At 39.5% G+C, this 24100-nt stretch overlaps 1 protein-coding gene and 1 long non-coding RNA gene across 8 annotated transcripts in view; one reads left to right on the top strand and one right to left on the bottom strand.

Annotated features, from left to right (window-relative positions):
- Positions 1–18393, top strand: part of CNPY1 (canopy FGF signaling regulator 1) — a 64516-nt gene extending 46123 nt beyond the window's left edge. For 2 of the 4 annotated variants that reach the window (XM_079947084.1, XM_079947083.1), the window contains exons 4-6: positions 7364–7567; positions 9226–9322; positions 15353–18393. In XM_079947084.1, the coding sequence (XP_079803210.1) occupies positions 7364–7567; positions 9226–9322; positions 15353–15390 (339 nt within the window). In that variant the 3' untranslated portion in view covers positions 15391–18393. Of the gene's footprint in view, positions 1–6522; positions 6782–6862; positions 6964–7363; positions 7568–9225; positions 9323–15352 lie in introns of those variants that run through there. The other 2 variants (XM_079947085.1, XM_079947086.1) reach the window with 2 other exon arrangements.
- Positions 18394–19064: 671 nt separating this feature from the next.
- The window catches only part of LOC307199343, a 28411-nt gene continuing 23375 nt past the window's right edge, over positions 19065–24100 (bottom strand). For 2 of the 4 annotated variants that reach the window (XR_013831903.1, XR_013831904.1), the window contains exons 4-5: positions 21844–21947; positions 19065–19341 (exon numbers count right to left, since the gene is read on the bottom strand). This is a non-coding gene — a long non-coding RNA (uncharacterized lncRNA). Of the gene's footprint in view, positions 19342–20265; positions 20592–21808; positions 21948–24100 lie in introns of those variants that run through there. The other 2 variants (XR_013831905.1, XR_013831906.1) reach the window with 2 other exon arrangements.

Genomic DNA, 24100 nt, shown 5'->3' with positions numbered 1-24100 from the left:
ACTAGCTCTCCTTGCAGCATTTTCAGGAGTGAATCTAGTACCTTTTGCATCAACATTTTATTACTGAGCAAGACTGGAAATGATCCACATGAACAGAAGGAACAAAAGTCAGCAGTGTGCTCCGACAAAACTACAGTGGTACCTCAGTTTACGAACTTAATCTGTTCTGGAAGTCCGTTCTTAAACCGAAACTGTTCTTAAACTGAGGCGCGCGTTCCCTAATGAGGCCTCCTGCCGCCGGTGCCCTTCCACCGTTCAGATTCCGTTCGTAGACCGAGGTAGAGTTTGCAAACCGGACACTACTTCCGGTTTTGCTGAGTTCGTAAATTGAATCATTCGTAAACAGGACTGTTCTAAAGCCGAGGTACCACTGTATATACAAAGCTGGCATCTAGGAGAATCACCACAGAATGGGAAGATGTGGCTACAGTGTTGGGAAGGAAGGCATGCTGAGGATGGCTTTCCTTGGAGAAAAGTTGGAACAGCCAAGGAGAAGGAACCTGCAGGACCAAGATGGTATAAACAGCAGGCCAGTGGCGACTGATGATGTCCATTGAGGCTGGTGGCATAGAGAGGGCAGGACAGCAGATGTTTGGAGTAGCGATAGGTGGCTCTAAGTGGACGCAGAGCATTGCATGGCTACAGTCCTCTGCACATTCACATGAGACTAAGCCCCACAGAACACAGTGGCCAAGCAGGCTTGGATGAAGCTCTGTTATCAGTTGCCCACATCCTTTTCTTCTAAAAGTACACAAAAACCACACACAGCCATATTAACAAGCATCATCCAAGTAATCAGTACAGTGGTACCTCTGATTACATACTTAATTCGTTCCGGAGGTCCGTTCTTAACCTGAAACTGTTCTTAACCTAAAGTACCACTTTAGGCAGCTAATGGGGCCTCCCGCTGCCGCCGCACCGCCAGAGCACGATTTCTGTTCTCATCCTGAAGCAAAGTTCTTAACCCGAGGTACTATTTCTGGGTTAGCAGAGCCTGTAACCTGAAGCGTATGTAACCCGAGGTACCACTGTAAAAGGAAAAGGGAGAAAAAATCCACTGAACATGGAGTTTTATTTTGAATAAATATGCTTTGGGTTGGGCCTTAGGTTAACATTTTTCAGGCCACTGTTCTTAACCAAAAGACAACAAGCTATGCATCATCATACAAATACGATATATTTTGGAAAGTTGCTTGTCTGTTCACTATTCATTTGGACGCCTCTTAAGAATTGTAACCAAATTTTGCATGATGGTTCCTGAGATCAAGGAGCAGGTTTTAATCTCTGTTTGGATACCATTGGACACCATTTTGAATCAACATGATGTACTGATCCATTTCAGAACTTCCCTGATTTTAACCACCAATCTTGTTTACGGCACTGATATTTTTCAGTGTCATAGATTTTCCAAGTGGCGCAGGGTACGAGGCTGCTAGTAGGTAATGAAAGATCAGACATTGCTTTGCAAAGTGTAGTACGAGTCTACCTCTATGTTTTATTTGTGTGGGGGTTTGGCAGCAGCACCCAAAGCAAAAGGTTCAATCCTTTCTATTTTCTATTTCTAACGGATAGCAACAAATTCATTTTATGCTGAGAATCATCAGCTCCTTGCTGATAATTAAATGATCCAGTTGTTGCATTCTAATTTCTGTGGCTTGTAGTAACCAGTGTTACTCCCATTGAAATTAATGGACATGACTAACGTAACTTAATGAATTCAGTGGGTCTACTCTAAGTATAACGGAGTTGGACATAACCTTGTGTTTGTATCTCGCAGTTGATCAAGTAGGACACTAGACCATCAGTCAACTCTTCCCTCCATAGTCTGACTCTCATAGGTTCCCACCCATCCCCCGACTCCCAAATCGGCCATCTCACTATTGCAGAGGTTTAGTACAGGTAAAAACAAAGGCTGATCGGTGCTCTGTTAACTTGATCATTTTTATCGTGAAAATCGTTTTACATGAAAATTGTTTTACATGAAAGAATACAATATTCAATATAACATAGCCTATGGTGGTGGTGGTTGATGCTGCTGTGCTGTTTGAATGAGCCTAGAATTACACACTGGATATTCTGTCACTGTTTCTTGGTGCAAGGAGCGAGCATTCGGGAATGGACCACGGAAAAAATTGTTTTAGGGCTGGCGTTGGTGGTGGTCTCACATGAAGTGGAACGCAACTGTTGCTTACGCAGCCAGCTCTAGAGTAACAGAGCCTGCCTTTCTTCACTATCGAGGAAGGCTTTTAATTCCAGATGTTAGAATGTCAGTGTTTGTTACTGTAAATGAAGTTACGCTGATTAGTTACAGCACAAAAGCTAAAGTACCTTCCTCTGCTCGGATCACGACTCTTAATAACGATGATGGGGGAGGGGCTTTTTCCATGAATTTGCCTCTCTTATATACATCTCTACACAAGTGACCACAGTTTTCCATTGGGAAAACTCCTACTTTTTTAAAAAAAAATTTACAATAAATAAATCTGAGTGAACAATGTTTGCAGGCTAAAACAGGGGGCAGGATTTGTGTTTCCATGCGAATGAATGTTTCCTGCTCAACGTCACATTTTCGTAATAAGCTTGTGTTTTTTAAAAGCATAACTTTCTTTGAAATTTTCCTGTTGGTGAATAAAGTCTCTCTCTCTCTCTCTCTCTCTCTTAATTAAGCAAGCCCAGGTGGTAGATCCACACAGCAAACACATTTTTCCAACCTTTATTATGCCTCGTTAGAATTCTCTCCTTTAAAAGGATTTCTAATTATATTGTCTAATAAAACTAAACCTTGGAGATCATTTGCATATTATATGAAGAAATCTCATACAACAAACTCACAGTGGATTCAATTAACATAATAGCTAATTATATATCCCATCAGCCTTTTGAGTAGTTCGGCATTCATGTTTCTCCTCTTCTAGCCTAGAGCAAAGGGAAAGGGGGAACGGGGCTTTTGGAGTTCTCACTTTTAAATATTGACTCTTAATAAATATCGGAAATGATTGGAATACTTTTGTCAATTATAAAGCTTGTGATTAAATGACATGAAACACTTTTTTAAAACACTTGTTTCCAAATTCCTGGAATCCCACTCCTCCACACAGTTAAGTCACTAACTTCTGAACGCTTGTTAGAAGTGAACTTACTCATATACATGGGTGGTTGAACATACGTAAACATGCTTGCATAATTCATACATACTGCAACACTGACGGAGGAAGAGGAAGGCGGGAGGGGAAAAAAAGAGAGAGAGAGAGAGAGAGAGAGAGAGAGAGAGAGAGAGAGAGAGAGGATGGCTTTCACATGGAAAATACTTGATTGGCACTCTGGATTTTGGAAGATGTCCATCTGCAGCCGTTACATTTTTATTTTTCTTATCCCATGCCCACAACCCAATTGCATTCTTGGCTGGTTATGGTCTCTATCAAGGCACAAATTTACAACGAGATTAGCAGAGACATAGTAATGAACTGGCTCATGAGCTTCCTTGTAATTGACTGTTATGAAGGTGTCATCTCTGCAGCCTGTAATGAATTCTCCATCGTGGGGCTTAAAATTGGCTAAAATATTCTGGAACTGATTTGCCTCTCTACGTGCACATGGCCATGTGTGTTGTAGCAGATATTAACTTTCTCTCTCTCTCTCTCTCTCTCTCTCTCATTCGCTTTCAGCATTTTGAAATATTGGAAAGATCAGCTTACTCCCCCCCCCCCCCCCAATGTCAGACATGCTTTGAATGATCAGCAGCACTGTGGGATTTTTTTAAAAAAAAAACTGGAAAAAGCTTAGAGAAGTCCATGCAGTGCTAAAATTTGCACAAACAACAAAAACCAACGGGGGTTAGAGGGATTTTGGTGGGGGGATATACCATCTTGTTGTTTTGCAAAAAATAAATAAATGATAAGCTAAAAGTTTGATACAAAGTAAGATGCCTTTCTCTTGTTACAATGATGGCTGCCTTGTTATTCATATTTTAATGAGCTTACTATCTCTGCGACAGCTTTTTCGGGATGGAGTGAGGCCCACATCTCCGGTGTGACTACAATGGGAGTTGCTTTATTGACAAGTACCATTCAAAATCTTCAGAGTCTCCAAAGAAAGGCTTTCATTTTCTGCCACATGCCTAAATGCTTCCCCCCTTTTTATTATTGAGGCAATTTTAAAGCATCCTTAACTTTGGAGGGGGGGGGGAAGGATGTTGCACTGGTAGTGGCCGTGGCTGGGATATATTTGTAGAGAAAGTATATACCTCAGGGAAAGACATTTAGTTGAAATGCAAATTGCTGTTGCTTACTAATCAAACCTGGTTAGCTAAAGAACTGGCAAAAATTATACCTATTTCATTTGTGGGGTTTATGCTCTCTGTGTGTGTTTGTGTTTGTGTGTGTTGTATATTTCTATATAATAATAGCACCCACATCTGTATGGAAGGGTGATTCAATCTCCCAACAGTTGGGGGGGGGTAAGGAAACTAGTCTCGCACTGACTGAACTCTGTTCATTTCAGAAAGGGGTGGGGAGGGAAAAGTGGTTTGAGAAAAGGAAATGTTTGTAGTAACTGTGATCAGCCACTGTGCCAATCCTACTTGTTATCATTATTACTTTGCTAAATATAAAAAGAGGGTATTGAAATGCACATGAAATCCATGAGTCCTTCATTGGTTTCGGTTTGAAATCTCACACAGCATCCGATAGGCTTGACCTGAATCAAACTCTACATAAGTTGTATGCTGCAAGTACAAGATAAATACTTATGTCTCTGAGCCAGTCTCACTGTGTATGGCAACATCTGCACACACAGGCAATGGGGGTAACCGAGCTGATTGTTTCATCTGTTATCATATTTGTTGTACACTTGGTTTAAAAAATGTTATGTCATAAGAAGTGCATTCCAATGTCATAGGGCACAGATCAGCACATGGCTAAGCATGCTTAACTGTCACTGGTGTCAATGGGACAGAAATATGTTTATGCTCGCATTGAGTTGTTGACTTTCATATTTTCCGAAATTCTAATTTGTATATCTTCAGTCCGAATCCCCTCGCAGTCCATTGTGGCATTTGCTGCTTATCTGAGGCGTGTTTTTGGTACTTCATTGGGTTGGATTTAACCAACTGAGGAATAGAGGAATATCTTCTGAAATAACTTTTTCCCCCGTTTCAAGCTTCGCAAAATACCCATCCTGCTGTTACGAAAATGCTACAGATCATTTTTCAATCAGTCTGCTGAGATAGAACTTGTGCATAATTCTTCCTGTCATATTTAATTGTCCTGCATTTTTATTTAGGCTTGAACACTAACTATGCCCCAAAGTTAGTTTCATATCCTACGTCCTATTTTGAATGATGCCCTTTGCTCATAATCCAACACAGAGTTAAACAAGCACTGAAAGCAATGACCTGGAGCACTCTTAACCCTGTATGAGACTGTAGCCATGGCAGCTATATGATGGTATAGTTGCATCAGAGATCATAAAAACTCCCTGAACTTTAACACTCATCATGTGCTACTTTTGGTCAAATCCTTAGGCTCTGTAATAAGTTTTAGGCAAAGTTGTATCTTGGAAAATGAAGACATTGCAGATTTCCAAAAGATGTGAAAGTAGCAGAAGAAAAGAAAAGCAGACAAGCAACTCCTTGTTTTATTATATCCATCTTGATTCTAAACATAATAAAGGAAGCTCTATTGAAATAAATGGAAATTACTTCCAAATAATGTCAGCGCATTTGACTTTCTAACCCCCAAGCCATAAGCGGGGGCGGGGGGGAGCAGTGATGCTGAATTGCATATTCCACTTAATCTTTTGGGAACCATGCTGCTTGGTCACTGTTTATGTGCAAGTGTTTGTTTGTGTGTGAGAGAGGGAACAAGAGAGGAAGAGAGAGAGGAAGTATAATTCCACGTGCGCGGAGAACCGCATTTGGGATAATCTGCTTAATTTACGAATTGGCCTTCAATATGGCGCTTGAAAATTTGCATCCAACATTTGCAGGAGGATAAAACCCACATCATTTACCTTTTTTGTTGCTCCCAGTTTCCATAAAAAAAAGTTTAGATTCCAAATGCAAAACGAGGCTGAGGCTGAAGGAGAACATCTCATAAAAGGGCCCAGTTTAAGAAGCACAAGAGGTGGGGAGCGGAGGGGGAGAAGGGGGAAGGAACACTAAGCTTTAATTTTAATTCTTCTGCCTTTATTTATCTGATTTGTAGCCAGATGGTGGTGAAGCAAGGAACTCCTTTGTGTAAACGGAGCACACATATGAAAGTGCTTCTGTAATGTAATCATTGAGACCGGAAGGCTTCATACCGCGCCTGAAAAGAGACAATGGAGACTGGATATATCAACATTGCAGAAATCGAGTTCATTTGTGATTCAGTCCCTTTGACTATGGTTGTCATGATAACTTCCTACTTTGATCAGCAGAGGGTGGAGAGGGGGGGGGAGAAAGATCTTCTAAAGGCCCAAGGATGCAGCCCTGTTGTTTACTGTGCACTTGGCTTCAATTCACGCCCCCTTCCGGAAGAAGCAACAGGGATAGGCGCATCTTGCACCTTGACCTGTCTAGACGGGAGAGAAGTTTTTTGTCCCGGTTTCCAGGGATGAGGGCTGCTCTTTGACCTCTGCAGCACTAGCTGTTGAGACCCTCACTAAGTATGTAGGTAGCGTCTAAATGTTTTCCCCCTCCGAATTCTTGCTTAATTCTGAAGGAAGAGGCATGGGCGAAGACATGGGCCAGCTGCTGGAAAATAAAGCTCGTAACAGTAGAATCTGGGAGAAGCTAAATTTTGTAAGCGGTTATTTTCTTTCTGCAAACCCCTGGGAGGCATTAAACAGCTGCATCTGAGTTGACGAACAGCAAGTAAGACAGACCAACTAAAGGACTTGGGGGGGGGGGAGAGGGAGAGAGACTTTTTAGAAACTGCTCCCGTTCAAGAAGCAAAGCTGATTCCAACAAGAAATCTTTCAAGGGTACGTCCAGAAAACGTGGGCCATGGAAAGATGATTTTTCTCTTTTGATTTGCTGAGTCTTATACATCTTCTTTTAATAGCAAAATGTGCTTGCAAATCTAAAAGCTTATAATGGCACATTAGTCTATAAGGAACGCTTTATGAGAACTGTAGATGTTTAATTTTTTTTTTTTTACAAGTGTCATCGTAGATTCAGCTGACATTTTTAATTATGTGTGTAATATAATATGGGTCAACAATTATGCAGATATGGAGATCTGCTGACATTGCTCTGTTTCCTTGACCTGTGTAAGAGCCCTGTGCTTGTAGCCTTTTGCCTTTGTGATTTTTGGAAATTTCAGTGTATACAGATATATATATATAGAGAGAGAGAGAGATGTAATTTTCTCCTTCCCTTTAGGTTGCTTTTACAAAGTCAGAGACCTTCTTAACGGACGTTTTGGAAAAGATATGTGATCGAATGAACGACTATCAACTTCAAGACGACCCAGTCACTAACAAAAAGATATTCAAGAGATATGCTCCTAGGAAAGATGAGCCAATCTACGCAGAATATAAAAAATACTTTTTTTATTCTGACGCTTATAAGCCCTTGAAATATGCGGTAAGACAACATAATAAACTGGTGACATTTCGGGCTGAATTGCTATTAGCATAATGTTTGATATTGTATATTAAATCACTTCACTCAACGTAAAGCCAGGGCTTTGATAATGCTACGCTGTTTCTGTAGGCTCTTTAGTACTTTGTAATTTATAACAACAAATGGTATGGCATGGTCTAAAGATGCAAAATCATGACACACAGCACCTGTGTTGTATAGATAGATGCTGTTGACTCCATTTCTGTGTAATTGGTTGTTTAAACTAGAATATATATTTTTTTAATATATATCATCTGCTTTACTGGCAATTATTTTTCAGTGGTATAGATCAATACTATATTGCGGCTCTGTTTTTTAAGAAGTAGGCAACTGTGATGGTAGGGTAACAATCCAAATTAATTATAATGTAATTTCAAATCTTTATTTGCTATTCAGAGAGGGAAAGGTCACGTCTCCGCCTCTCTTTTCCTTGGGCCTTGTCGACAGGGTCCACATATATTCTGAGGACCTAGAGTGTGTTGGAGCAAGAGGGAAGGTCCTAAGATGGCCTAGCGCCTAGTTGTTCGCTTGTGAAAGAGCACATAATTTTTTCCTGTACCAGGCATCATTGTACATTAGAGAATGCTCACTGTTCTCCTTTGTTTTTAAAGTATTTAAAGCAAAGTGGTGGCAGCGGCGGGAAGCAGGAACCTCAATCCAAAACTTAGCATGTGGAAGTAAAACTCATTGTTGTCAAAGGAATTTGCTTATAAGTACCAATGTCTTTAGATCTGGGGTGCATGTGCAATTGTAGTAGCTACACTAATGTGAATCCAGAAATATGATTTGTGGTCCAGTTGAATTGCTCTTGTTTCCTGTGACAAGTTGAAGCAAATTATTGGATTTTAAGATTTAAATTAATGTGCTAAAACTTTACCCCCCTGTCCCCGTTATGGCGTATTCCGACTCTAACCTTTGGCGCTGGGTAAGAGTTGGCTATCCTCCACAGTCAATGTTTGGTCCTGATTAAACCCATTTGTTGTTGTTATAAAAGTGCATATGATGGGGTTCTTTCCGCTTTTGCCACAACCCGTTTTGGAGTTTTGGGGTAAGAGGCATTTACACCTGTAAGTTTCAGACAAAATGGCCGAGGAGAGCTTAACTGCCTACCACCCGAAGAGATTTTTCAAGCACAGCGCCCTTGTCACTTTTGTACCATTTTGCAAAACATTAGCATTCTGCGAAAATGGAAAACCGTGCGCGCAAATATATGTGTGTGCATACGTGTGTGCATCTATACAAACACACACATGTACGCACCCATGGCGGGAATGCGGATATAATCATTTTTTTAAAAATATACATTTAATTTAAACCAGTTGTATCGCCATTAAAGCAGCCTGCATTATGAGGAAACAATTACAGTAAAATATAATCCTTAACAAAATATCATTATGCAAAGCATTATTTTCTTTCTTTTTTCTTTTTTAAATAAGCATATATTGAAATTCAATATAACTGTTAATTATATGGGGGGAGGGAATAGAACAATTGATCAGGGTGCTGCACAAGCAAACAATCCCAAACAGTCTTTGTGAGGCGGTTCTTCCTTTTTCTGCTCTGTGTAAATGGTCTTGTTTAGTTCTTTGCTGGAGAGCTGCTCTTTTTCTCCCTTTCAGTGCGAAACTATCATAGAACAGTATGAAGATGAAATATACTCACTTATCGCCCAGGAGGCAGACTTTCTGGCTGACAAGCTGTGCATTGAAAAATCAGGTACTGTGTCTGATGTAACATGTGCTGCTCTCTCTCAACAGCAACTCCCCCCCCACCTCCCCTCCCCTCCACCCAGTTGTATTGCTCGGGTGCAGCAAAAGCACTTGGGGAGGGGGGAGAATGTTCTGTAGATGGAAGAGGCACTGACATTGCACTGCCGTGAACTGGGGGCAGAAAGTGGGATCCTCTAAATAGACTGAAAATCTGCTCATAAATTCTGTCATGCCACCCATTTTTAAAACGCCAAGCGCATGTGCTACGAATTTTCGTCAAGTGTTGCAAGTGCCAGGTTTTTTCCGTAGACATATATATGTGTATATGTGTGTGCCTGCGTATGTAATAAATAGACAATCAGGTGTGTGGGTGTGTGTGTGTGTGTGTGTGTGTGTGTAGATAAATATAACCACATCTTGCATCACAACATATTCCTTACATACAACGCTTGAGGTTGCCATCGTGAGCCGGTTGAGGCCAATGGCCCCAGATTTTAATGGTGCTGGGATGCACCCAGATTTTATCTTTAGCAGTTGTTTCCTTTTGAGATATCCTGGGAATGGGGGGGCGGGCAGTGAAATAGGAGCGAGAACAAATAAACATTGCAACGCTTCCAAAAGTATTTTGGTAGGCCACGTGCCCTTAAGCAGTTTCAAGATTGATTCCTGCTCAAATCACGTTTTGTGGACTTCCTTACCCCCACCCCACCCCCCAAAAAAGAATTGGTACTTTTGCTTCATCCTTTAAATAGCAAATGCGTGGTTCTGTAGTGTGATCCAGAAGTTTCTAACTGAAATAATGCCCAGATAAATTATTCCCTATTAGGAATATTCATTCATGTTTGTCATGCATCTACCTTGCTTTTAGTTTTACATATTAATATTTAAGAGCAAGAAGGCCATTCTGCTTAATCCATTTCGGTCAAATTCTAAATAGATTTAGACCAGGCTTCACGAACCTGGTGCCCTCCAGGACTCATTGGTGTTGTAGTCCAAAACATCTGGAGGGCAGCAGGTTGGGAAAGGTGACATAGACCATCGCCTTTGGATAAAAACATTTTAGGAATAAAGAGTGAGTGAAAGAGTATGGGTGGAAATGTACATCTAACAATCACTACTATAATATTTAATAGGCTTTTAAGGTTCAAAATAACTATTATTAATTTCCAAAATAAGGGATATTAAAAGTTAAACATTGGTGGAACTTAGGAAGTGTCCATAGAAGTTTATTTTCTGTTTTTAAGTATAATATGTAGGAGGACTGGAAAAGTGTAACTGTTAAAAAGCCTCCATTGCGACACCCACAGATAAATCATTTAAAAACAAAGTATTCCAAGATGTTTCTTTTGATCAGGGCATCATCTATATTGCTTTTCTTAAAATATTTGAAAAGGCAAAGATTGAAGGTTGTTTTCAGAACTCTGCATGCACTTCCCATAGTCTGTTATTTCCCCAGCCCCAAACTATATGGAGGCGAAGAGAAAATGGCATTGAAGAGTAAGGAAAAACTGGGTGAACGATCTGAGCAGATTTTCTCCGACTCACTGATCTAACTCTCAAACTTGCCCGTAGTTTTAGGGTGAAGTAATCTGCCGTCACACTGAAGCCAAAAGCATATTGGAAGTTGTGTGTAATGAATTCTGTTTCCTGGGACAACTGGCAAAGTAAGCTTTTGCTTATGAAAACCCACGCCAAAGTAGGTTAGTAAACCTGCAGCCTGTGCACAGTTACACAGGTGTCAGTCCTATTGAACATAGTAAGATTTACTTCCAAGAAAACGTGCACCAGGTTAGGCATTGGGTTAGTTAGTCTTTCGTCTTCTTTCTTGTCTCTCCTGGCTAATTTCATAAATCACAGCCTCCTTGGTCAGTTATATGTATATGAATATGTATATGTATACACACTTTTATTTCATTTTAATAAAAGTGTATAAAGTTACCCTCGGCATTCTGATTTCCTTAAAAGAACCCCCGGGAAACTGACTTGCCTCATGAGAACTTGGGTTTGCTATCATCACACTCAATGGGACTCATTTCCACATAATCCTGTTTAGAATTGTGGCTTTAGATTGCGATTCAAAGCAGGCTTACTTGGAAGCAATTTCTTCTGAAATCAATGGGTCTTCAAAGAAGGCACATTTGGGACTGTGACAAAATCCAACCAACGCCAGAAGGGAAAGGGGCAGGCCTTCACATCGGCTGGAGGGATTCAAACATTTGGGTCTCGTGGAACCAAATAACTATCAGAGGTGTTTTCTTAAATAAATATATAAGAACAGCAGCAGTAGTTTTGCTGTTTTTGCCTGGACGTGGCTGGAGAGGAAACAGGAAAATACAGTGCTAGAATAGAGCAGTCCTTGTGCCTGACCTTGTAAAATCTCACAGGACTACAAACATGGCAGACATGTTAAAGAGAAACTCCACAAAATGCAAGGGAGAAAGGAAAGCAGCCACCCACACTATCTGACTCCCGTTTCCATATGGGGAAGGGAAAAAGAAGTTTGACATTAAAGAGAGCATCCAAACACATTGCTAGAGAAAAACGTTTAGTTTTAAAGAAAGAAAGAAAATAAGAGAAGCCATGACATTCAGCTTTCAGATTAATTCAGATCTACAACACTATCAATGGAGGGAGATAAAACTGCTTAGCTTTAGGGAAGCCAGAAGCATCTCAACTTCGCTTCTGGTAGGGAGGGAATCTGATTCCAAATTGGCAGGAGAATCACATCTGGCAATCAGAGAAGTATAAAAGTAAAGTTCTCCAGGAATCCCTGCGCAGAGGCACCACATAGACCGGGCTATGTGGCAAAATATGGGGAAATCCTTGTTTATGCTTTCCCCCAGCTCTATTATCACATTACAACTTTGTTATAAATTTGTTTTGATGTTGGCAGCCATTCCCATCTGCTTGCAGCTTGTGTAGGGGTATATACTCAAGAAACTGTTTTCAATGTGTGCAGAGCTTTGTGAAAGATGAGCGCTTTCAGTCAACCAAATGGCCCACAAAAAGAATTTGCCCATGGCAGTTCGTGGGGCTGTAAATTTCACTGGAAAATACAAAATACAGAAAGACAGTGCAGAAATATTTTGAAGTGTTGCACAAAGCAAAATTCAGAGAATATGATGTTATTTTGAGGGGCTCATAGGAACAATAGCTTGTGCTATTACTGTGTTATCTTTTACGTTGTATGAATGGAAAATATTCAGGGTCCTCAGTCTTGTTGCAAGGGGTGAAGAAGGAAATTGCACAGACTCCCTAAGAATTTGTCCAGCTGATGCTACCAATATGTCAGATTCAAGAAACATTTGCTGTAAAGATATACTGGCATTTCTTTGCATGTTTACATGACGTTTGTGTTCCTTGTTGACTAAAGAGCAAAAAAAACCACACACTTTTAATGATGTGTGTTAAAATGATGAAACTGTTTGATATAGACAACCGTGGATCAGTTATCTGTCAAAAGTTTTCTTTGATCTCACTCAAAATCTCTATACTACACTTTTCACAGACAGGGAATTAAAAAGAATGAAACACACAGTGTGTGTTCTTTTTCCTCTTTTGGTCTGCCTTTACTTTCTACTTAAGCAACTGGGAGCTGTTTCTCAGATTAATACTTTTTTTTTCTTTTTTCGTAAGCCGGAAGCTGAGATTTGCCCCAGGACCAATGATCTTATAGGACCTTATGATCTTATCTTGCAATGAGTAGTTGTCCCTTTATGTATCACAGTCTAGAAGATTTTGGGAAGGCGGTGGATGGAAGGGCATGGATTTACGTAAACGACAACCTTTGTCATATCCTTGCTTTCCTGTTTACCCCTTTACAGGGAGCCAAGCTAATTACACTGTTTATTGCAATTCAAATTAGGAGATTGGCCAAGGATATTCTCTAGGTTAAGGTATGGACTTTCATCAGTAGATTTACCACGGCAATATAATACACTACTCTAGATTTCAATTGCCCCCCAAAGTTATCATTAAGGTAACATAGAGACTTCCGTTGTAATAATCGCCTTCACATGCTCATAGCTCTGCAAAATTATTCTCTTTGGCTGGAGTTTTCCATTCTCATCCCAAAGGTGAATATATTTATGTATGTAGAAAGCTTGAGCAGAAACCATTCATGCATTTTTGAATTGCACAAGGGTAGAAAAATACATCCATTCTGCTACGAAAGCTGGATGTTTCCACTCCCCCTCTCTCTACCTCATTCCAACATGTCTATTATCCCTCTAACAGCAGAGCTTTGAAAGTTGATGCTTTCCAGGTGACTAGTCCTCACTGAGAGTTGCTCTTCAGGATGATTTGCCAAGTCCAAAGCAGTACAACAGAGTTCTAAATAATACAGCTCTGTTTTTGTACCTGAATTATGTTAGCGTTTCCGCTGCACTGTAATATTCTCTGGGACCGGAAAATAAAGAAGATGTAGTCACTTCATGGGTGTAATTTTTTAATGAAACTTTACAGAGTTTCATAATTATCTCCCCTCACCTTTCGGAAAACAGTTTGGAAATGGCCAGAAAATAAATACAGTGTTTAATTATAGTCCTGTTGTATGGTGGGGTTCTGCAAACTCAAGCTTTGCAGGAACAAACATTACGGTCCTACTTGAAAGACCTTAGTAGAGCAACAAATCCATTGTAATTGGTTTCATTTCTTTTCTTTTGAACTGGTAACCATTCACTTATTGTGTGACACTGAAATTTCTATTTTGAGTTCTTACAGGGGAAATTTGCTTGCTTCAGTAAACCAAACTTACCCACTGTAGTTCGCTGGAGGACCTGTTGCCAAGTAACCTAGGCCCAGTTTTCTTGTCAAATAATAGGCTTAGAACTCCATCTTAACTATATTTACTCAGAAGTAAAGGCCCAAATTACAATAGGAAATATTCCAAATAATTAGGTTCACAGTGCAACTCTATACATGCCTACTAAGAAGCAAGCCCCGTTGAGTTCAATGGGACCGATACCCAGAATCTCTCAATTCTGGTTTTGCTTTCCTTTTTCCAGTCTTATGTTCAGATCTTTATATTTCCATATCAGTTTGCAATTTTTAAAAAAGTTCTCATGAAAATTCATCAGTGAATTTCTCCTAATATGCACATTGTGCAAAGAACTTTACCCTAATATAATGCATGTTTATACATTATTTTCACTGTATATATTTTTATGCACACTTTGCCCTAGTATATGCATTTTTGTACACATCTTAGCTGGACAGCTGCATCTCAAAATTCAGAGAAGTACAAATTTCGAGGAATGGCTATGTTTCGATTATTGTATTATTGTTATTTTTTTGAAACTGAGATTTAGGCAGGTTCACCTTTAAATGTGAACCAAAAAGAATCTCTTTTCCTATCCCAGGTAAGTGTGTCTAGGATTGCAGTCATAATTTTTAGATAACTTTGATATGTCCACATCCAGGAAACTGTTCATTTTCTAAGCTTGGAGTATCTTCTTGATATGTATTTCAAGGCAATTATTTTCCTTGAAGAAGTTTGTGCAGTGGGAAAACACAAATGGGACAATGCTGTAGAGTTCATAACGGAGTGAGGGAACCCCACCTCAAATGAGGATTGCATCGTCAAATTAAAAGAGTTTGTTGATACATCCCTTCACCTGCCGTTTGCTCAAAGCTCAAAACTTCCAGAGAGCTACACACCTTTAGAAGTCGTTCATTTATTAATATACCCATAACAAAAGTAAAAAGGTTGTAAAGATTTGCCAAGATGAATCAATCAATATACAAACCGGGTTGCTCTGTTTTGTGGAGCCAAGCCAAATCAGGCAAAAAGATCAGTCTGCTATCAAAGTAACATTGCCAGATTTCTATGATACCTATAACCTGCCATTGTTCTTTGATCAAAATGTATGTCAAGATTTAGCATATTCTACATAGTTGTAACCCTGGCAAGCAATTTATTGCATAGTCGTGGCCAAGAGATTATGCAGCATGAAAAAAATGAGAAAGTTCTGTAATTGTAAGAGAATCGAATTGTTGAATACTTTAATGACACGGAACATTGTCCTTTCTCGTTCAGGTCTTTGTCCAAACCCCGAGATGCATGGTGAGCTCTAGAACAACTGGAGTCTGCTGCTATTACAGATGAAGAACATCAAGTGAAATATCCCTACAATTTCTGCCTTCCATTAACCCTTATCTTTGTTTATGGTGGGTTGTTGTGGTGTTTTTTTTAAAAAAAGACATCCACCTTGATACTGATAATTTAAAGTTGCCATCTGCACCAATTATTGAGGACATTGGACTGGGACTAGAATGGTCAGTGGTGAAAATTATTCCCAAGGCTGTTGTGTCAGTCATGCTCTTTTTCAAGAACCCCAATGCCTGGTAGTAAGAGAATTTGTTAGCTCACTGGTAGAATGGTAACTCTTGCTTAACAGAAGATGGCCACGTGGATTGAAGCAAAATTATGGCGTTGTGTATTGTTAATCTCTTGTTTTAGCTGGTGTGGTTTTACCAAGTCATTGTGAATATATGAACCAGTTTTAATGATGATGATGATGATGATGATGATGATGATGTTCAGGGCTCACCTTAGACTGCTAATGACACTGGTGTTGTCACACTGAAGTCAACAGAACTGTGCCGGTTTAAGTAAATGTCAACTGGTTCCTGTTGCTATAAATCAACTCTTTGGCAGAAGCTTTCTCAACATACCATCCTTTAGAAGTGATCTGATTTAAAGAAACTTTCTTTGTGTAGTAGAAACCATTGACAGCATTTTGGGTGCTCTAGGTATTGGAAGAGATCACTGAGCAAAAAGTCTATCAAATAGCAGAATCTCTTGTTTAGGGGTAGAATCCAGCCAGCCCATAAGGCAGTTGCTTCTGTTCCTTGCACTCAAAACAAACGAAAAGGCAGAATTTAATGTGATCACCGTAAATTGCAATCAGATTGTAAAGAGGTTGCTTCAAAATGGGGAAATATCAGTGTGCCCCTGACGCTTCTTGCACCAGTAAACCGTGTCTAATAATTTTCTTTGATTGGATGGTATTTTATTACTAACTTGCACAATATGTTTGTTTATGATTTTCAACACTTTATAATGATAAAAGCCTCTCTCATTCAGTAATTGTTACTTATAGCTACTCTCAAACTTTTTTTCACTTTTTGGTAAATTCTTACTGAAGTTTGTTCTACTCATGGATCAAACCACATGCTGGCCTCCCTTAGTTTTAAATAGAAGGGTTAGTGTGCAAAAATATTGTCTATATTTTGAAATATGAGGTTTTGAAGTATAAAGTTTCCCACATTGGAAAAATAACTTCCAAAAATATATATTGTGTACAGTTTTGTTTTGAGGCCACTGGAAAGTCAATCAAAACCCATTCCCTCTAAACTTAGTAAACAGTTAATAAAGGGATTTAAAAGAAAATGGTCATCCCTAAAACAGTGCATACTTAAAAGGAAACAGCTCGGCATTTAAATTTTAGTAAGGGAGATGTATAAAATGTCACACTGTAGTAAGATGAAAAACCTATATATTCCCAGCTTAAACATGGTTTATTCAAGCCATCAACTGTCCTCTCATACTATTACACATTTTCATTGTTTTCAAAATTAATGAGTTCTTTTGAAACCAACAGAACTTAACAACTTTTTTTGTTTAGGAGTGGAATGTACATGTTATATCTCAGCCAGGAGAAAACTCTTGACGCTTTTTGGTCATTGTGAATTTTTATTAATTTTGTTTGAGTGGAGTCAACAATTCCCTTTATATCTTTCCCTTTATATCTTGTTGTGTGGTTTACGTTCCTTTCCACAAGCCTTACATGTCACAGATGGTGGATTTACAATGACTGGCAACCTGACCCTGATATTACTTGGAAGTAAACACCATCAATATCAATGGATAGCCTTCTGAGTAATGTGCTTAGGCCCATGTGTTAGTCTCATGGCAGTGGATATGACCACACTGGCTTACATTCAATTCTGACTATCGCAGCTTAACTGGATTGTGCAACATCAGAGCCACCAGCCCCAACCCAAAGTCCAATTACTTGGAATTATAATCCATTAAAGTCATTGCAACTTACTTCCAAATAGATAAGTTTAGAATCGGGAAGATTGCCTGTAAACCTCTACCTACATCCACATAAACAGAAATCACTGGGTCCACAATGGGTACTTAAATATTATTTTTAGCAGCATGTTTTATCAACAAGATTTTCCTCAGTTTTATATTCATCCTTTGTCTGTGTTGAGTAGTAACAGTCTATTGTCTACCTCAGCAAATGACATTAAATTTCTTTCTTTCATTTAAATAATACATTTTATCTAATTAGTATGGTTTCTAGTCTGTTGAATAACAAAGGTGAATATACCAGTCAGTTTGAGGACTTTCATTTTGACATGAAACTATTATGCTTAGCAAACACCCCAAATATGAAGATGAAACAGAGAGGTTTCCAGTTGGCTTCATTTAGACAAATAGAGCTGGAAACTCCGTCCCTATTCATGGTGGATGGAAAATTAAATGGAAAGGGTCAAATTGCTTCCTTCACACTTCATGGAATCCTATTGATTTTTAGGGCAAAGATAAGGAAAGAACTTACCCAAAATCTATACTTTATATATATTAAAAGGGGGCATAATCAACTTCAAATCTCATCAGTTTATTTTAATTAGTGAGAAGTGGTCTCAATATCCCAATTAGTTTGGGGAATGGTGAAATCATATATATACCCTCTCAAAGAGAAGAAAAGAAAAATAGGTCCGGTGTTTGCATGCACTATTCAGATGCCAAGGGATAGATTCAGGGTTGTATGCAAGGCTAGTCATATTCCATGTAGACCCATCATAATTAATTGACATTACTAACTTACACACATTCATTTCAGTGGGTATACTTTGAGTAAAATTTAGTTGAAAAAAAACCCTCTATGGAAAAATCCAGTATATATGACTGCACATCAAAAGTCCTTTCAGACTTTCTGGTACAAAGTTAACCAATTGACAGTGTAAGCACTTCAAAACACTACTTTTTCCTCCTATTTCCATCTGTTCTAGTAATCGTCAACATTTCAGTTACAGCTGTCAGTAAAACTGTATCTGACTGAAGTATTTTTGTTTGTGTTTTCTTGAACGCCTACTTTTAGCACTTTGACACTGGGTTTATGCTTCGTTTATTGAGTAAATAATCTTTTATGCTATACTGGCACTCTCACCGGATATGGAGGAAATCTAACTGCGCCCGCTTTGCTTTTTGTTGTGTCTCCGGGACCCATATGTTTTCTTGAAGCCAGGCCTCCAGTGACAAGTTGGTGCAGTTTTGATTGGGTTAGAAGGCAAGAACTTGTGGCCAGCTATTTAGAACTGATGGTTGTGTCTTAAAGATAATTTTGTCATGTCCCCTTTTGAAACCTTACTAAACGACTTCAGTTTTATATGCTGAAGTGTATAAAAGGGCATTATCACAAACCCATTGATTCAGTCGACGTTACTCCAGCACAGATCTGAGCCAAATTGGTTTGCATAATTTGCAGAGCGATTCTATACAAGTCCACCAAGACCCTTTCAATGGGACTTACTCCGAGGTAAGTGGGTATGTGATGGGAGCCTTGGCATGAGTATGGGCCCACATGTGCCTTAAATAAGGTTGGGACTTTTAAACCAGGTAAATGATGGAGGGACAAAAGAGCACCCAAAAGCTTCCATTGCAACAGCGTGAATATGACACTTAAAAATACTGTTAGATAAATATAGAGTTAGAAAATGGCTCGGTGCTTAACGATAATCAGTGCCTTTTATTACACTATACAGCACATTATATTTCTACCAAACAACATACCATTAATGGGGGGGGGGGAGAGAGAGAGCTTGGAGGAGGAGTGATTGAAACGCTTGTGCTCTTTGCTTCTCCTCTTGTTGTCAAACATGTTTTCAAAACTGATGGCAGGGTTGACTGAAGCTTGTTTTGTTCGCATCATTTTGCCTTCATGAAGAATCTGGACAAACTGTGTCCCTAATAAGGCTTCTGCATAGAAGAGTTACCAGGTTTCTTTCTGACTAGGGAAGGACAAAAATAAAAGGTCAAAAATAAATAGTGTAACCAGTGCTTTTTGTGTGTGTGATGGTACTTGTGTGCTGGCACACAGGGCACTGTTATCAAGATATTAGTACCTCGATAACGCACTTTTTACAAATAAAAGCACTGAGCTTCTGTTTCCATGCATCTTCAAACTTTGATTGGACGTGCCTAGAGCTTCTAAAAATAATATATATAACTCCATGGCAGAAGTACATCAGACAGCATTATTACTAGGAGTATCTCAAGAGAAGATTTTTTAAAAAATAAATAAATATGAATGTTTGTTCAGATAGCATTATAGAGAAGTAAATTAAAATCTTGGAGCCATTTGTTTTAAAGCTGCATTAATCGGGGGGGGGGGGGGGGAGTTACACTTCACCAACATAAAATGCTTGCTAAAGACGTATCAACATTACTTAGTGAATCTCAGTCATCATTGAATATTGCAGCCCTTTACACACTTCCTTGGAAGCAGACTTGCTTTCATGTCCATATATTTAGGATCAGGGTTATAAGTACACTTATTTGAAAGTAAGTTCCCTTTGTGACAGTTGCAGTTACTCACTTGCAAGTGAATATTTTCAGGATTGGCTTGTGTAGCGTTCAGTTCCATAATATGCCACTGCTTTGCGAAAGATTTCTGCTTAATTAGTACTTAAGGGCAATCCGCTATAATTGTTGCAGATGGGAAGGTGGTTTTGAACTCTGACAGTATTTATTTTACTAAGGCATACATATGTGTGTCCATTTAATTCACGAGAATTTAATATATATGTTAGAAAGATGATCTGAAAAAAATCAGCTAGTTGTACAAAATATACAAAATATGTGATGCACATATTTATAAATTAGAAGCAGTGGTGGCTACCACATTTGGCTTTAAAAGAGAATTAAATAAATTAATGGATGATAAGGCTATCAACTGTTATTAGCTCCACTGTTGGAGGCCATTTGCCTCTGAAGACAGTTACTGGAAATCACAAGTGGTTAGCGTACTCTTGTGCATAGGGCTTGCATGTAGACTTCCCATAGGCGTCTGGTTTGCCACTATAAGAACAGATTGCTGGTCTAGATTGGTCTTTGGCCTGATCCACCAGGGCTTTGTTATGTTGCTGTTTTAACAGAACTGTTCAAGGCAAGAGAGGATGATGTAACAAGGGCCATCATTGTGCTAAACTCAAAGGAGCAGCATGCATTTGCAGCGGCCGCATTCCCAGTCTCCGTTTTCCTTCAAAACAAAGATGGCACCAGCGTTAGAATTATACACTTATTTTTTAATGGTTGATTTCATTTTCTGCATCAGGTCTATCAGGCATAGAGCTCAGGTTGCTGTGACTGATATTATATTTAATGTGGATTGATACTGTTTGCTAGGAATGAGTTGCCACCACTACATATCACTGAGGGACGGATAGTGGAATTGAACCAAGAGTCCCCAATGGAAAAGATCAATACTTTATTTACTAAGATAAGCCCTAAAAACAAGATTGTTCAATAACAAGTCTTTTTTTTCTACTCATATTTGTCTCCTGGTGAGCGCTCTCTCTCTCTCTCTCTCTCTCTCTCTCTCTCTCTCTCTCATGCACACACACACGCGCACACACACACACACACACACATTCAGTGCACCAACATACGATAGGTAGAATATTAACTCATACAGGAGACATCCTGCACGCATTAAGTTCATTGCAAATTAGGGAAGCCGCATCGAAATGTAATGAAATACTATTAATCGCACTTCTTGTGAAATACTCTGTAATTATACTGAACACAACCATATACAGCATGTTTTGTTATGGTAGCTTAATTAGATAATTAGAGCTAAAGTTATTCAGTTGCTGGATATCAAATGTAGATCTCTAACACAACTCTGTCGGGGCTGATATGCTACTGCTGAAGGGTAAACCCAGGCCTGCGTGCGCTTAGGTGTTGAAAAAGAAAATAAACCTATGTGACAAGGAAGACCGTATCCTGTGCAAAGAAAAACAGGATTCAACATGCACAGCTACCCGGGAGGAAGCCCCGTGGGCCTTACTTCTGAGTAAACAGGTCTCCAGGGTTGCAAAAATCATTCTGCTTCTGGTGATTTTAGATAGGAGAAGGGAGCTGTGTGTGGCACACTGAAGCGGTAGCCCTAAACCCCATTTCAGTCAGGGGGATTTGCTTCCAAGTAAACAGGCATAGGATTGCGCTGAGAAACTCCAGTCCTGACCTTGGAAATACCACAGCTGAGAGTCTCATGTTGCAGAATGTTGCAGGGTTTCTGTGTTAGCACAATGGTATCTATATATCTATTCAGGTGCATACAATGTGTGTGTGTGTGTGTGTGTGAGAGAGAGAGAGAGAGAGAGAGAGAGAGAGAGAGATCAGTGCCCACAGCAGTGTTTTCTGTGGTGCTGCACAGAAAGTCACCCATTATGCACTCAACTCCTTGTAGCAGGCTCCACAAACTGAGCAGCAGCTAATTTGGGAAGTACCAGGGTGAGATGCCCAGTGGATGGACATTCGACATCACAGATCACAAGCCTGGTGCACAAAGTACATTTCTTCAGCTCCTGGCTCTTGAGTGCCCAAGACTGTCCTGCAAGACAAGGAAAGTCAATCATTGGGGCCCGGAGCTGGGCTGGAGAGAAGGTCATTTGATTTACCGTATTTTTTGCTCTATAGGACTCACTTTTTCCCTCCTAAAAAGTAAGGGGAAATGTGTGTGCGTCTTATGGAGCAAATGCAGGCTGCGCAGCTATCCCAGAAGCCAGAACAGCAAGAGGGATTGCTGCTTTCACTGCGCAGTGATCCCTCTTGCTGTTCTGGCTTCTGAGATTCAGAATATTTTTTTTCTTGTTTTCCTCCTCCAAAAACTAGGTGCGTCTTGTGGTCTGGTGCGTCTTATAGAGCGAAAAATACGGTACCTTTGATTTATCACACTGGAGTAGGAATGCTAAGCATGGTTTAAGATTGCATTATTCTGCTAGGAAATAAAGTATAGCTTACAAATCCGGCCTAATCACTTAGGAGGGGAACAGAAAGGGGCCCCAAGCCCAGCTACTCATCTGCATTGCCCAAATATACATTCAAAACCAAACCCAGATATATCTTCAGCTGCCCTTTCCAGAGGTTCAGTTTTGTTTTTCTTTTGTTTTAAAGAGCAAGGTCAAATTACCTAAGGCAAGGAAGCACAGACCTAAGTATTGAGCTACCCTGCTTAAGAGGGATTCACCCCACACATTGCTGCAAGGTTCCTGATTAATGGCAGAACCACCTTTTATGTATTTTTACAATAAAGGTAAGGGTGGCACTTTTTGGAGGCATATTTTACCGAGGCTTTGCACCAAGGAAAATGCAGCAAAAGGAGAGTGAGAGAGAGCAATTCACAAAGCTCATTTAAATGAAATGGAAAAGCAGGGGTCTTCTTCCCTGTGCCTGCAAACATATTTGGAGGATAGGCCCATCTAATGGCATTCAACAATGAATTCTTTTGCCTTTAGGAACAATTGATAAAGAAGCTAGAAACCGCCTTCTCCACTCTACTGTAGGGAATGTTAATAAACTAGTACCCAAGGACTCTAAAGAGCGTGCAGTGAAATATTGGGAACTAAATGTCAGCTAATTAAGTCAGGCTGAGACCCTGAAAGATAGTGTGCGTTAAAAGTTAAATATTAATATTGGTTTCAAACTTTACGAGGAGCCAGCTTAGTGGGAGAGGAGCAAGAACGAGAATACATCCCATAGTCGGGTGACATTTGATATTGCTAGCCAACCACGTTGCCAGTATTCTGAACCTGCCGGAGATTTATTTATTTTAAGTACATACTGGAAGAACATCCAATAAAGAATTATAGCAAACCTGGAGGTGACACACAAATTAGTGAAGGAAGGAAAGGGAGAAAAAATTCCAGGAAGGCAATATTTCTTAGATTTATTACTATTTTTTACAGCTTCCTAATTTTATCAAGAAGATAAGTGAGGATATTAAGAACTTTGGGACACAATAAAGGATCAGTTGCCCATAATTTGGACTTTGTATCAGACTGACACATAGCTACTCTAAGGGGCAGTTGTTATTTTGGGGGGTTAATGGTGAACAGTGTTGTAAAACGTCTTCCATGGTTGGCAACATTTGACACCCCTTACAAAGGTTGACTCCTGGGTTTAAATTGAAATCACTTTATCCTCATTCTCAGTTGCTCTTTTCTGCCCTCAGGAACTCCATTATTATTATTATTATTATTATTATTATTATTATTATTATTTATTTGTACCCTGCCCATCTGGCTGGGTTTCCCCAGCCACTCTGGGTGGCTTCCAACAAAGATTAAAAATACATTAAAATGTCACACATTAAAAACTTCCCTAAACAGGGCTGCCTTCAGATGTCTTCTAAATGTCAGGTAGTTGTTTATCTCTTTGACATCTGATGGGAGGGCGTTCCACAGGGCGGGCGCCACTATATAGCCGGGTGGGTGTGGGTGTGTGTAGAAAAAGAGAGAGAGATTATTCCCTCCAACATTTCTCAGATGAAAATAAGTATGTCCTATATTATTATTATTATTATTAATTTTATTTATATCCAGCCCATCTGACTGGGTGCCTTCCAGCATATATAAAAACATAATAAAACAATATATATTTTTAAAATTGCCCTGTACAGGATTGCCTTCAGACAGCTCAGGGGTCGGATAACTCCATACCCTCCAACAGGGCTGCCTTCAGATGTCTTCTAAAGGTTGTATAGTT

This window comes from Podarcis cretensis (assembly GCF_951804945.1).
Source record: "Podarcis cretensis genome assembly, chromosome: 12".
In the NCBI taxonomy this organism is placed as follows: domain Eukaryota; kingdom Metazoa; phylum Chordata; class Lepidosauria; order Squamata; family Lacertidae; genus Podarcis; species Podarcis cretensis.
This window is presented reverse-complemented; position numbering and strand designations above follow the sequence as displayed.